At 54.6% G+C, this 13,130-nt stretch overlaps 6 protein-coding genes across 6 annotated transcripts; 3 read left to right on the top strand and 3 right to left on the bottom strand.

Moving 5' to 3' along the window:
• Positions 1–189: 189 nt before the first annotated feature.
• On the top strand, positions 190–1,046 carry BDQ94DRAFT_142675 (uncharacterized protein). The gene has a single exon (XM_026766078.1). The coding sequence runs from the start codon at positions 600–602 to the stop codon at positions 768–770; it is 171 nt and encodes a 56-aa protein (XP_026626812.1). The 5' UTR covers positions 190–599; the 3' UTR covers positions 771–1,046.
• A 2,630-nt stretch (positions 1,047–3,676) lies between these two features.
• Positions 3,677–5,190, top strand: BDQ94DRAFT_142673 (uncharacterized protein). Its single transcript, XM_026766077.1, has one exon. It carries the CDS (start codon positions 4,108–4,110, stop codon positions 4,807–4,809), a length of 702 nt encoding a protein of 233 aa, XP_026626811.1. The 5' UTR covers positions 3,677–4,107; the 3' UTR covers positions 4,810–5,190.
• On the top strand, positions 5,137–6,885 carry BDQ94DRAFT_169865 (Gfo/Idh/MocA family protein; the record flags this gene model as incomplete). The annotated part of the gene is made up of 1 exon (XM_026771367.1): positions 5,137–6,885. One exon carries the CDS (start codon positions 5,137–5,139, stop codon positions 6,883–6,885), a length of 1,749 nt encoding a protein of 582 aa, XP_026626810.1.
• pgmA (phosphoglucomutase PGM2) lies at positions 6,854–9,075 on the bottom strand. The gene is made up of 3 exons (XM_026766076.1): positions 8,856–9,075; positions 8,481–8,782; positions 6,854–8,422 (listed from the first exon to the last, which is right to left on the bottom strand). The coding sequence occupies exons 1-3, from the start codon at positions 8,906–8,908 to the stop codon at positions 7,110–7,112; spliced, it is 1,668 nt and encodes a 555-aa protein (XP_026626809.1). The 5' UTR covers positions 8,909–9,075; the 3' UTR covers positions 6,854–7,109.
• Positions 9,076–9,164: 89 nt separating this feature from the next.
• On the bottom strand, positions 9,165–10,301 carry BDQ94DRAFT_142667 (oligoribonuclease). The gene has a single exon (XM_026766075.1). The coding sequence runs from the start codon at positions 9,924–9,926 to the stop codon at positions 9,408–9,410; it is 519 nt and encodes a 172-aa protein (XP_026626808.1). The 5' UTR covers positions 9,927–10,301; the 3' UTR covers positions 9,165–9,407.
• Positions 10,302–10,733: 432 nt separating this feature from the next.
• BDQ94DRAFT_169862 (uncharacterized protein) lies at positions 10,734–12,571 on the bottom strand (the record flags this gene model as incomplete). Its single annotated transcript, XM_026771366.1, has 3 exons — positions 10,734–11,105; positions 11,160–11,488; positions 11,542–12,571. 3 exons carry the CDS (start codon positions 12,569–12,571, stop codon positions 10,734–10,736), a joined length of 1,731 nt encoding a protein of 576 aa, XP_026626807.1.
• Between the last annotated feature and the right edge of the window lie 559 nt (positions 12,572–13,130).

Here is a 13,130-nt window from a genome sequence, read left to right as displayed (position 1 = left end):
CCTACATGTCATCTGATTAATTTCAAGCACTTACTCCCCGAGATCTTCCAGTGGCAATGATGAACATTCCTCGAAGTTTCCACGATTGTTCTCGATGGCCGGACGGGAGATGGACATGACAGGAGCCGGCCGGGCTATGATATAAATAGCGGGTTCTAAGAGTGGGGTGGGGCTCTGAGACACGGAAAAGAGACATACGTACGTATACGTGTATCGAAACCGCAACCAAATCTGTTTGTCTGCCTAGTTACCAATATTCTCCTTTTTTCTTTTTGTTTGCTTCTTTGGTCTTGGGGAGAGATCATAAGCTGACTCAGGTATCTACGTCTGGGATCTGATACTAGCTAACTGAGTGAGCTTATGGAGTGCATCCTCTTGCATGACTCGACTAGTTCCTGTTCATCTCGATAGCGACGATCCATTGTCGGTTGTGGATGGGAGTGATTCAGATGGGGCGTACCTTGCAGAGTGAGTGGTGAGTGGTGACATCGCAGCGGCTAATGCCTTAGAGAGTCGTTAGGGAGGTGAGTCCCTTGCATCATTGCGTGGGACCTAGGAAGAACTTCGGGACGTTGTGGGTGTCCGTGTCTAGACTCTGGATGGACTTTTCTTTCGTGAAGTGGATAAATGAGTCGTATCCTCGATTAGATGATGGATCCCGTGTGTATGTGTGGATATTGTCTTGTTGTTGTGGTGGCTTCATGGGGTCGAAATCCTGCCTTATCTACCTGCTGTCTGTATGTCCCTGGTCTGTGAAGTGGTATTGGTGATGTCTTGTTTGCTCCCTGCTAGCGCATGCAGCATCAGCAACGGACAGGATTGCTATGTGGACTAACGATAGATTTGGTTGTTGGCCCCCTGTCTGTCTGCGAGGCCAAACTTGGACGCAGGACTGCTCGGTTTGAAAAACTCGACCACCAAGTTGGGTAGTCTACCTGCTGAAGATGGTCCTGGTCAGACGGCACTTGACACGGGACAGAACCGTGGATGATGCGATATGATAGGCACCTGGATGATATTGCAGCCGGGTCTCTAATTAACAGGCGTGGTCTAGTTAGATTGTGTGTCCGGCGTAAACAAACATCTAATGAAACTTAGCGCCCGGCGTTTTATTAAACTCAGGCTTGGCTTCCCCCCTTTCGGACAGCGCCCCGGACCAATGACGAAGAGCAATCGATGATTTCCCCAAATCGGGTCGAGTCTATCGTACTGTATCTGCCGTACGAGATTTCGTGTGTATCGATGGATCCCCAAGCGAGCTGGCTGCGCAAACCAGTGAAAAAGCAATTGTTCCATCCACGGACTCCCAGACATATGTATATGTAGGTAGGGATGGACTATCACGTACCAACGACAAGGATGAGCGCTGCGGCTGCTGCCCACTCTCTCCGGATGGGGTACATGGGAGCTGCAGCTCGGCAAGCCAAATCATGACATTTTTGCGGTCGGGTATAATTCCCGTTTTGCCGCCAGCAGAAGGAATGATCTCACTATTGATATTGTTTCTCTTACTTACGTGATACCAAAATGAGTGAGAAAAAAAAAATATCTGGCTAGAGAGCGCGCGTTCTGGTGTCCTCGGCCGTATTGGAGTGGTACTGAGCCCATAACCGGGATGGGTCGGTAACCGCACCCACCGTGCCTTAGTGACGCTGCAGGTCTAAGACCAGACGGTTGTTATTCTTAGGCCTGGCCTGATCGATGCTTTCCCACGCGGGTCATTTACTACTAGTACTGACTGACGGACTGCCTAACGACTAACTAGTCTAGCTTGTCTCGACCCCGTCGCTCTTTCGCTCGCTTCCCTTCCCTTTCCATTCTGTCTTTCTCTTCCCTTGACTTTGCTACTCTCTTCCCCCCCCCCCTCCTCCTCTTCTCCTCGCTTTCGATCACCGTCTTCTTTACCCTAACCTTTCACCTTTTCCCCCTCTCAACCCTCCTCCTCCCCTCTTTGCCTTCTTCCCACCTTCTTTTCCCCTCCTCCCCTTTTCTGTTCTCCCCAAAGTCTCCCCGGAGGTAGCAAGCAGGCAGCAGACGGGATCTCATCGACGGGGAATCGCCCGCCGACTCACTTCACTCATCTCAGCACCCGCCAACTTGTGAGCAGGCGGTAAATCCCGTTCGGAGAGAATTGATGCCGTAAAGGACCCAATCGAACCACGCCAACATTTCTTGGGTGAACCAAGAAGACGAGGCAAGAGCGGTAGCAATCCCGAGGCCGGAACCTTGGTCTAGACGTGGATCCTTGTCCCGGTTGGAGGGTCAATTGTGGAAACGGCATACACATCCTTCCAGTAATCACCACCTCGTACCTGACGGGCCCTGAGGGAAAGGGAAAGGGTGGTGATATTAATTTCTTCGACCGACGTGCACGTTTCACTCAGTACGCTTGCTTGTGCGGCAATTATGGATTAGGAATCGAGGAGCGCTTGAGATATAACCACCTGCGAAGCTCGAATTCGGATAGTTCGGTTTAAAGAAAAGAAAAGAAAAATAGTCGCCTTGTTTTCTTCCTTTCCTGTCCTTTCGTTTTTGCAGGTATGTAATTTCACTTGCGATCCTGCGGGTTGAATGCGGGATAGTAGAATGACGTTGCTCCGATACTAACGGGTGCTTTGCCCTGGCGAACAGGTCTCTGTTGATGTCTTTCGGTCTTTCTTACTCTTCTAATTATTCGATATTTGTCGGCTGTATATCCCAGCTGACGTCCGCTCATTGGTATTCGCTACAATTCCGAGGCTTCTAATAGACGTGGAAGCTCTCATCCGCTCAACTTCACCGCAGTCGCTCTTTCGACAATTGATTTACTTATTCGCCTTTGCCGCCTTTCTTTTACCGTCACTCAAAAGTTGGCCGTCGTCTCTTTCTTTACGCTCCTTGAGTTCGCTTTCACTACAGTCGCATTCGATCGACCTAATCACCGCGCTCCTTAGCCGTCAGAATTTGTGTCGTGCAGGCAGACACCTTCCCTTCACTTCACATTCATTCGCTTTCATTTCGAGATAACTTCTCTCATATCATTCTTTCGATATTGCGAAGCTGCGGTCAGCAATCGCCGCACTTCAGCACATACTCAGTAAATTTCGGCCCGACGTGGATGTTATCAGGATGGCCCATCATGGCACAGGACATGCTCGCTTCAACAGAGTGATGCGCAAGAAATATCAATTGGATTCAGCATACTTTAGCGAGACTGGGAAGAGCCCGGGGTACCATGCGACTCCGACAATCGTACCGCAGAATACGGTCGCAAATGGGCTGGAAGGTGAACTAACCCTAGACCCAGTCATGCAGGCGCAGGATGTGCATGACAGTCAGGGACTGTCCCTCGAAAAGCGCCAGCAATCAAACACAGCCACGGGGGATCAGGCTACGGTGTCTGCGACTATCGTCAACGTGGTCGACAACAATTCGCAGACTAGCACCGGCACTTCGGCAACTGCACCGACAACGATATCTGAAGAGTCGACCGTGCCCGCGACGTCGATCTCGTCAACAGATACAGACTCATTGCTCTTGTCGCTTTCTGCTACCGTCTCGATTGATCTACCTCTGACTGCTTCGCCTGCGTATTCTTCTCCAACCGCAGATACCCCGGCAGTAACGAGTACGCCTGAACCGTCCTCATCCACCCCACCATCATCTGCGCCCGCTACTTCGAAGACATCCACTCCGCTGTTTGGCTCTACTGCTACCGCTATTCCCTCTTCGGCTCACCCCCAACCATCCAGCGCATTGTCCAGCTCTAGTCCAACTGGGACACAAAGCGGTAGCCAAGTGACCACCTCCGGCTCTGCTTGGGCATTCGGCTCCGGTTCACAGTCTACGACGACATCCTCCGTGACCCAGACGAGCTCCGCGACGACATCCACCTTCTCATCGGACTCTACTTCCACCACTTCGCTCTACGGAGCCTGGGGTACGGCCTCTAATGGAGGGGGTGGAGGATCAGGGGCAACTGCCACCGGACAAGGTGTCTCGCCTTCATCCTCTTCGGGCAGCTCTGGCTCCGGCTCTGGCTCCGGCTCTGGTTCCGGCTCTGGCTCCCTCAGCAGCCAAACTAAAGGCAAGATAGCTGGGGGTGTGGTTGGTGGTGTGGCTGCTGCTATGTTCGTGTTCGTAATTGTTGTCTGGCTGCTTCGCCGACGCAAGAAGAACATCTTGCCGCCATCTGGGGATGCCCTCCCCGAGCCGGACACGACCGGGACAGCCGAAGGCTCTCTCCCGCGCTCCGCAGAGATGACATCGCGGCGGTCAAGCGACGACCCCCTGTTTACTGCGTCATACTTTGCCCCGGCTTTCATGAAGCGATGGCGCCAGTCGCACATGACGACACGCACCGACAGTACTCTGAGCTCCGAGCCCAGCGAACGCGGATTCCAAAAGATCTCCGGCCGGAAGATTCCTTCAGTGCTGCAGTCAGGAGGAGACGGCTACGGCGGTGGATATGAACCGGGATCCCCTACTGCGTCTGAGCCGAGCACGCTTTTTTCTCCAAGCTCACCAGTTCAGCCCCGGTCACCGCCAACACAACCGCCCGTAGCGACACCGTATGGCATGCCGTTGGATACCAGCTATACTCGAGAAGCGGCGGAGGTAGGAGGTGTTGTGGTGTTTCGACCATCGCCAGCCCGCACACCAGTTACTGGGTCCGCCAATGCCAGTCTGTCCAATGAGCCAACCGGGCCGCGGGTCGTTTCGCAAGTCGGGGCGCTCTCTCCGACAATGCCGAAGCGGCCTGATGCGCTCGGACGAAGCCATCCGAGCTTCGATGGCAGTCGGGGCAGTCGGTTCACGGAGAGTATATGAAAGGTTCCCCGGGGAGGTGAGAGTATATATTGGTGCTCTGTACATACGTGGAGGAGTTATACATAGGGTTTCCGGGTGGTGTTCCCGGACTGGCGATGGTGATCATGTCTGGATTCTGTACTACTTGCTAGCCTGTTTCTTATGGATACCCCAATTCATTTTCTTTGCATGTTTGTGTCGTTTGTGAGAGACTTGCGCTCATCTACTGATAATTACAATTGAATAATGTCTACTGTCCAGTCTGAATTAGAACCCTACCTTTCATTGCAACTGTGTCCTGACCCATAGTTACATGTGAGGCTTGCTGTTATCAGCCGATGACATAAGATGCCACCAACCAACCAGCGACGCGGCTTTATCATCCGCACCCGGCGATCCCTTGCATTTGTATTTAGGTCCAATACTATATCCCCTCATTCTCCCCTCATTGCCCCTCTCCTACTTCCACTTCCATTTTCCCAACTCACCATTAAAGAACCTGTCATTCCAGCTTCCTCTCCCCCTCCACCAGCCTCTCCCCGTCCTCTCCGCTTCCTCATAATAGGTGCCGGATCTCGTGGGACCGCCTACGCTCGTGCTGTAGCCACCGCTACTCAAGGCACCATCCACGCCGTCGCCGAACCCCACCCCTCCAAGCGCCGACACCTCGGCCGCTCCTACATCTGGGGCGAACACGGCACTCCCCAAGACGGCCAGGAATTCCCCGACTGGCGCGCCTGGCTACAATGGGAGCAGCAGCGCCGAGAAACCAAGAATGACTCCCAAGTCGGTGTCGACGGGGTCTTCATCTGCACCCTTGACTCCACCCACGTCGAGATCCTCCACGCTATCGCCCCTCTCCAACTCCACATCCTCTGCGAGAAGCCTCTCGCCCTATCCCTAGAGGACTGTCTGTCCGTCTATCACGCCCTCACCCCCAACCTCTCTACCAACATCTTCTCCATCGGCCACGTCCTCCGCTACAGCCCGCACAACATTCTCCTCCGCAAACTCCTCCTTCTCGACCGCGTCATCGGCGACATCGTCTCCCTCGAGCACACCGAACCCGTCGGCTTCTGGCACTTTTCGCACAGCTATGTGCGCGGCAACTGGCGTCGAGAAACCCCCAACGGGGACGGCTCCCTGCTAACTAAATCCTGCCACGACATCGACTTCATCATGTGGTTACTCTCCAGTCCTCCTCCCTCCTCAGACCCAACCTCGCAACAACCCATCCATCCCCGAACCATCACCTCCACCGGCTCCCTAACCCAGTTCCGCAAATCCCAAAAGCCTCCCGCCGCAGGCGCCGCAACAAACTGTCTATCCTGTCCCGCAGAACGAGATTGCATCTACAGCGCCGTCCGAATCTACAACGACATGCACGTCGCAAAAGGCGACATAGACTGGCCCGTGAACATCGTCTGCGAAGACATCGAAGATATCCTCCCTAAAACAACCAGCCCTAGAATTAACAAATCCGACCCCATCCCCACCGAGCACATCCCCCTGGCTCAATCCCACCTCCTTACCCGCCTCCGCGAAGACTACCAAACCTCCAACAACGCCACCGATGAAAAGGAATCCATCCACTCCCGCCCGTGGTACGGCCGCTGTGTCTACGAATCCGACAACAACGTCTGCGACGATCAAACCGTAACGATAACCTTCTCGTCGGACCCACCCAAAACCGCTCTTTTCCACATGATCGCACCGACCGAGAAGCAATGCGAGCGACGCGGCCGCGTGTACGGCACGCTCGGCGAGATTAGCTACGATAGCCGCACAATCACTATCTACTCGTTCCAGACAAGGGAGACTACGACGATCACGGTGCCGAAGAGGCCGGCGGAGGAGGAGAAGGCGCATGGCGGAGGGGATTATGGGCTTGCGAGGAGCTTCGTCGATGCTGTCGATGCGGTGGTCAATAAGGGGTGGGGGGTGGCGGAGGCACAGAGGAGGTTCGTTGGGTGTGATCTGGAGGAGGCGGTTAGGAGTCATGCGGTGGTGTTTGCGGCGGAGGAGGCAAGGAGGGAGGAGGTGGTTGTTAAGTGGGGAGAGTGGTGGGGGGAGAAGGTTAATGGGATGAGTAAGTAGTAGTTTGTCAGGTGGGTTGGTTGGGTTATGGAATCTAGTATGACGTTATGAGAGTATGAATTAGTTTATGTTATTATGGAGTTGGGTTCATGGACAGGGTTCATATATAATGGTTGATTGTCTAAGGATGGAGGATAGGATAAGACAGGTTTATGTGAAGAGAAATATACTCATTATCCTTATTAAGCTACTCAAAAAACCGCTATTAACATAATGCTATCTGCTTAGGTGCGGACATCAGGCTCCTCACGGCCAATGTACTCCTTGAACTTGAGCAGCTCCAGAGCCAGAGCCACGTTGTCCTTCAGGTACTCATCCGTGGCGAGACCGAGCTTGCTGGCGTCGTTCTCGTACTTCTCGATGTACAGACGGATCGTGGCGCCGCTGCTGCCAGTGCCAGACAGACGGACGACGATGCGGCTGCCGTCATCGAACTTGACGTACAGACCCTGGTTCTTGGTCACGCTGCCGTCCAAGTCGGTGTAGGCGAAGTTGCCGACGTCGACGACCTTGCGGCCGGACACGGTCGAGCCAACGAAGGTGTCCTTGTTGTCGACCTTCTCCGACAGCGTGGCGATCACCTTGTTGGCGCCGTCGCTGTCGACGTTCTCGTAGTCGTACCGGGTGAAGAAGGTACGGCCGTAGGTCTGCCAGAACTCGTTCTGGATGGAAGCGATGCTGGGGGTCTCGCTGGGCTTCTGCTTGGCAACGCCAGCGATGACGTTCAGCCAGGCCACGATGGCCCACAGGCCGTCCTTCTCACGGATGTGGTTGCTGCCAGTACCGAAACTCTCCTCACCACAGATGGAGATCTTCTGGTTGTCGAACAAGTTGCAGAAGAACTTCCAGCCCGTGGGGACCTCGTAGCTCTGCAGGCCCTGGGCCTTGGCTACACGGTCGACAGCACCGGAGGTGGGCATGGAGCGCGCCAGGCCGTAGACGCCCTGCTTCTGGAAGTAGGGGATGAGCTTGGCGTGGTGGGCAATGATAGCCAGACTGTCACCGGGGGAGACGAAGGTGTTGGCGCCGTAGATCATGTTACGGTCACCGTCACCATCACTGGCAGCACCGAAGTGGATGCCATTCTTGTCAACGCTCTCAACGAGCTCGTGGGCGTAAACCAGGTTGGGGTCGGGGTGGCCACCGCCGAAGTCGGGCTTGGGCTCGCAGTTCATGGTGCTGCTAGCGGGCAGACCCAGCTCGTTGACGAAGATGTCAACACCGTAGGGGCCAGTAACACCGTGCATACCATCGAACAGCACCTTGAAGTCCTTGTGAGTCTTGAGGAAATCGCGGATGAGGTCGAAGTCGAAGATCTCCTTCATCATGGTGACGTAGTCGGTGGTGGAGTGGACGACCTCAACCTCGATGGGGCCGTAGGTCTTGGAGCCGATGGTGGTGGTGTCAACATCGGGGATGTCAATGTACTTGTAGGAGGTGAGGGACTTGGAGGTTTCGAAGATCTTGTTGGTGACAGATTCGGGGGCAGGAGCGCCATTGGCAAGGTTGTACTTGATACCGAAGTCGTTCTCAGGGCCTGAGTAACAGAATAATGTCAGCGTGGGGTCGGTGAATCTAAACGCAAAATTACGTACCACCAGGGTTGTGACTGGCCGTCAGGAGGATACCACCCGTGGCCTTGCGCTTGCGGATGAGGTTGCTGGCAGCGGGGGTGGAGAGGATGCCATTCTGGCCGACCAGCAGCTTCTTGACACCATAAGCGGCACCGATTTTGGCAATCTTCTGGATGACCTCGGTGTTGTAGTAGCGGCCATCGCCACCGATGACGAGGAAAGCGCCCTCAGCGCCCTCGGGGATGGAGAGGATGATGCTAGTAACGAAGGATTCGGAGTAGTTGGCCTGCTGGAAGACCTTGACCTTCTTACGAAGACCGGAGCTGGTGTTGTCAGAGTTAAGGGCAATTCATAGCCGGAGAAGATTAAAGCAAGTGGAGACAACAAGGTACTTACGTTCCCGGCTTCTGGTCGGTGAAGGGAGTAATGGAGACGGTCTGGACAGACATGGTGGGAGGGGATATAGAAACGGTACGGATAGAAAGAGAGAGGGAGGGGAAGCTGGAGGGGTATGGACGGGAAGATATAGAACAGTCGGGAGAGAAGCTCACCGACAATTGAAGCGAGAAACAGGGGCAGAAAAGGAGCAGGAGAAGGGAGGGGCAAAGAATGGAAGGGAAGCCGGCGAGACACGAGCGGGGAGGAAGTAAATATAGACTGGCAATTAGCTTCGACTTTCGAGTCTTCGCCCAACGCCAGGACCCCACCAGGAGGGGCCCATGTCAGCATGACTTCAGGCCAGAGCTTCATTCGATTCCATCGCGATACACTACGGCACTCGAGCTGCAGATACCTGGGAAAAACCGGCCATTCTTGCTGCAATCCCGGATCCATTGGGCATCCATCCAGCTGTCTACATTGTAATTGGGGTCTACCCCTCTCTATGCTTCGTGTACGTTGGGATTCTGGGAAGAGCTTCCCGGTCCGTTCCCTCGCTCAGACATTCGGCTAGAATCCGAACAATCGCCCCCGGTAGAATCGCATCTCCTCGATGCTTTCCAGAATATCGTCCCGCGCAAGATGAACCTCCTTCTTCCCTGGCACGGATTCTAGTAGCTCTTCTGAGCCCCACCGTCGTACCATCTCCTTGAGTGCGCTCACGTCCACGATCCGATAGTGTAGCCAGTCTAGCACCGCTTGGTATGGTCCCTTAGCCAGAAACGCCTTGTCGGCGTGTACACTGTTCCCCGCCAGCAACCCTCGCCGGGGTTGTGGCACGTATTTCTGGATATAGGCCAAAAGAGCCGTCGCAGCCTCCTCCGCGGTGGTGGTCGAGGCCTGCACGGCCGCCGTTAGCCCTGTGCGACCGTGGGTCTCGATGCACCATGCGTTCATGTTGTCTAGGACTGAGGTCGGATGGTGGATGACGGTTTCGAAGCCCTGGGGCTCGAGGAGGTTGAGATTGGCGTCGGTGATGAAGCAACAGATTTGGAGGATTTGGTCGGTGTCCGCGTCAAGGCCGGTCATCTACACGCCGATCGAAATGTTGGAGGGGTTCGTCAGTCGCGGCTGGTAGAGGGGTAAAAAGCAGAGGAATGCCGCACCTCGCAGTCGATCCACACCAGGGGATCGGAGGAACGTGTCAATGGCATGGCTCTTGGGATCAGTGAGTAAATTATCCCTTTCGACTCCTTCAAGTGATTAGCAAGAATTGAATGCAGGTGTGGGCATGAGGTGGGACTCAAACATGAGGGAGAGAGAGATTTTTGGTCGGCGGGGAGCGGCTCTCCACTCGAAACGAGACCACGGTAGGGAGCCACCGCAGCAGCGTAATCAACGGCTATGGCAGCCATCGAAGGTGACTACAGCCTACGACTATTTCCAGTTGCTTTACAGGTACGGGCTGCATTCAAGGACGTAGAATAAATCGCTAAATGCAACTTGCGTGACTCATTGCGTCTATATCAATTACCTTCGCCTGCCCCCCGTTCTAGCTAGAGAATCAATCGCCCAGCCGCCCACGGAACTGAGAGAGTTGGATATGAAAATGAAGAAGGGTAAAGCTACTTAGTCATGATGATTTCGTCAGAAATGGGCCATATCCAAATCGTAGATGTCAGCTGTAGTTAGAAGGGTAAATAAAAATTGATGAAAAGATGAAATCAGAGTGTAGATGGTGCTGCGGCCTGACACAGCTGTCTGGCGCGCCTTCACACACCAGTCCATCGTGGCGTCTGAGGTGAAGAAGAAAAGAAGAGGGGGATTGAAAAAGATGTGGGTAGACATCTGTATCGCTAAAGATGGGCATGGATGATAGGAGTTTGGAGCAACCGGCTATAGTTCCTCATCTTCGGTCTCCTGCGGTTTTTGCGGGTGTGTCTCAGGAGGGTTGGCTGCCTTTGTACTGTCGCCTGGGCCAACATTCGTGATCTCCTGGGAAAGCCCCGACTCCATTCGTCGACGCATGGCGTCTTCATCTGAATGCGAGACGCTCGCCCGCTGCTTCTTCAACGGACTGCCAATGAAACCTCCGTTCAGCGTGTTAGTGGCCGGCTTGGGGGTCTCAGCGGCCGTAGCTGCAGCAACAGCGGGCGGAGTAGTGGACGGATTGTTGGTTGCAGGCGTGTCCCCGGCTGTATTGGGACTCGCACTCTCAGCTGGGGGTGTATTCGTAGCTAACGAGGCAGACGAATGCTGACGTTTAAGCTGTGTACAACAATCAGTCGGTGGTAGAGACTTGGGAATCAGTTCCTGACGAACCTTGATTTTGCGTATGCTTTCCGCGAGCTCCCCTTGCCGTCGGATATCGTCCGGAGACAAATGGAGATCATCTTCTTTGCCCTCTTCTTCATCTGCTTTACCGAGAATTGAATTGTCCTCATCGTCTTCACTGTCCATCTCGTCATCCTCACCAGACTTCTTGCCTTTCTTTCTTTCTGTGTTGTCGCGGAAGTTCACAAATCCGACCGTGCCGCCGGGTTTCAGGGGACCGAGATTGGCGAAGTCTGGCTGCAAAGACCGACGCTTTGCGGACCCGGGAGTTTCTTGCGCCTTGGGGTCCCTCAGGATTCCCATCTTTTGCAATTGACCTGTAACCTAATCAGTCGATGAATCTACAGAAAACCAAAGGGGATGAACTCACGCTCGCCACGGTACATGAATGTGAAAATGGCGTAAGGCTTGTCGGACGGATCGATGCCTGTCACGGTCTGCGTGCTAATCGTCTTAGGGTCGAGTGTTTTTGGCTTCGCAAAGCTCGTTGTGTGATCAATGTCCGCATCAGCTGCCCCTTTATGTCCATTCTCGCCCTGGGTTTCGTCATCATCATCGTGAGCATCGAACTGTGGTGAGTACTCCCCGCGCTTGATTTCCCCAGACGCCAGGACGCGAAACAAAGCCACCTTAATCTGACCTGCGGATTCGGGGATCGGGTCATCGTCCGGATCGGAGAACGACATGTCGTCGTCCGACACATCCTCTAGCGGAGACTTTGCATCGTTGCCGTAGCGCATGACTCCTTTGCCCGACTTTGCTTCCATATCCAGATCGCCAGCTGCTTCACGCTTAATTCGGCGCTTCTCCATCTTTTGTCGTCGGCGCTCAATCTTGGCGGCAGCGTCTTTCCCTTCCAAATCCAAGCCGTTCAGCCATCTTTCTAGCCCGACTTCACGGAAGAGAAACTCCCGTTCGGCGAGACCCCCGCCCTCTGGTGCCGGTACACTGACCCATCGAGAATTAACCCATGTTTCTTCACCTCTCCGCAGCAGTGTGGCCACCTCCTCCTTGGCCCGGCCATCAAAGTAGATGTAGGCGGCGACCGTTTCATTTGCCGAATTGGTCAATGCTTGGTACGGAGCAACCGTGCTGCTGTACTGGCCACGCTCCCCGGTAGACCCGGGTAGCCCACCAACTACCTTCGGTTTGGGTGCGGGGTTGTCCGGGGTCGGTTTCGGGGCGGAGTATGGGACGTCTTGGCCGGGGTTTAGAAGGGTGATGGAGATAGCGAACGTCGATTGCTCAGGGCGCCCGGATCCGGATTCGGGGATCTTGGGTGGTGGTACGGGGATGTAGCAAGCTATGCGAGATGCCCGGGACTGGCGCTGAATGGAGTATTCGGAGATAGGTCCGTCCGGAGTGTGTATACTCACGGCGAGACCCTTGAAACAGGGCATGGCGGGGCAAAGATGCGGTTCGCGGCGTCGAGAGGTGTGTCGTGAGTAATTTTGAAGCTAGCGTTTCACCCAGCTGGAAGTGAAAGAACGGAGGGGCAAGAGAGGGAGGGCGAGAGTGTGTGGAATCGTCCCTAGGAGAGCTAGTTGTGGGTGGTGGAGGCGGTCAGGGTTCGTAGTGTGTTTGGCCTGCTACCGACAGCCCTCGTCGGGGGTGGGATGGCCGGTTCACGGCGAAGGACGAGGCCTAGGGGCTTGTCAATTCCAAGAAAGCGATGTGTTCGCCAGAGTGAGTCAATCGAGGGGTCCCTTCGTCTGCGCGAAACCCAGGCAGGCCCGGCCAGTTGCGCGGAGTAAGAGGGAGGGGGAGCGTTGCTAGAGGGCGCCAACAATGAGCTAACAAACATGAAACCTACCAGGCTTGGTCCACCAAAGAGAAATTTAAGGCAACAAAAACTTCAGGGTTGATTGCTGCAGTAAGAGCAATCAGGACGAGCTCTCAAGCTGATCACGATACGAGGAGCAAGACTGGACTGATTCCGGGATGGAAGAAAGGGAGGGA

The sequence above is a fragment of the Aspergillus welwitschiae genome, assembly GCF_003344945.1.
Source record: "Aspergillus welwitschiae strain CBS 139.54b unplaced genomic scaffold BDQ94scaffold_14, whole genome shotgun sequence".
NCBI classification, from domain to species: domain Eukaryota; kingdom Fungi; phylum Ascomycota; class Eurotiomycetes; order Eurotiales; family Aspergillaceae; genus Aspergillus; species Aspergillus welwitschiae.
Note: the sequence above shows the minus strand (reverse complement) of the source record. Positions and strands in the feature narration are given on the sequence as shown.

Excerpts from the sequence above, each read along its gene's own strand:
- BDQ94DRAFT_142675 (XM_026766078.1), top strand. The coding sequence starts at position 600 with ATGGACTTTTCTTTCGTGAAGTGGATAAATGAGTCGTATCCTCGATTA.
- BDQ94DRAFT_142673 (XM_026766077.1), top strand. The coding sequence starts at position 4,108 with ATGTTCGTGTTCGTAATTGTTGTCTGGCTGCTTCGCCGACGCAAGAAG.
- pgmA (XM_026766076.1), bottom strand. The coding sequence starts at position 8,908 with ATGTCTGTCCAGACCGTCTCCATTACTCCCTTCACCGACCAGAAGCCG. Across the intron at positions 8,783-8,855 it reads ACCGACCAGAAGCCGGGAAC|CTCCGGTCTTCGTAAGAAGG; the intron begins GTAAGTACCTTG and ends TGACAACACCAG. Across the intron at positions 8,423-8,480 it reads GGCCAGTCACAACCCTGGTG|GCCCTGAGAACGACTTCGGT; the intron begins GTACGTAATTTT and ends TCTGTTACTCAG.
- BDQ94DRAFT_142667 (XM_026766075.1), bottom strand. The coding sequence starts at position 9,926 with ATGACCGGCCTTGACGCGGACACCGACCAAATCCTCCAAATCTGTTGC.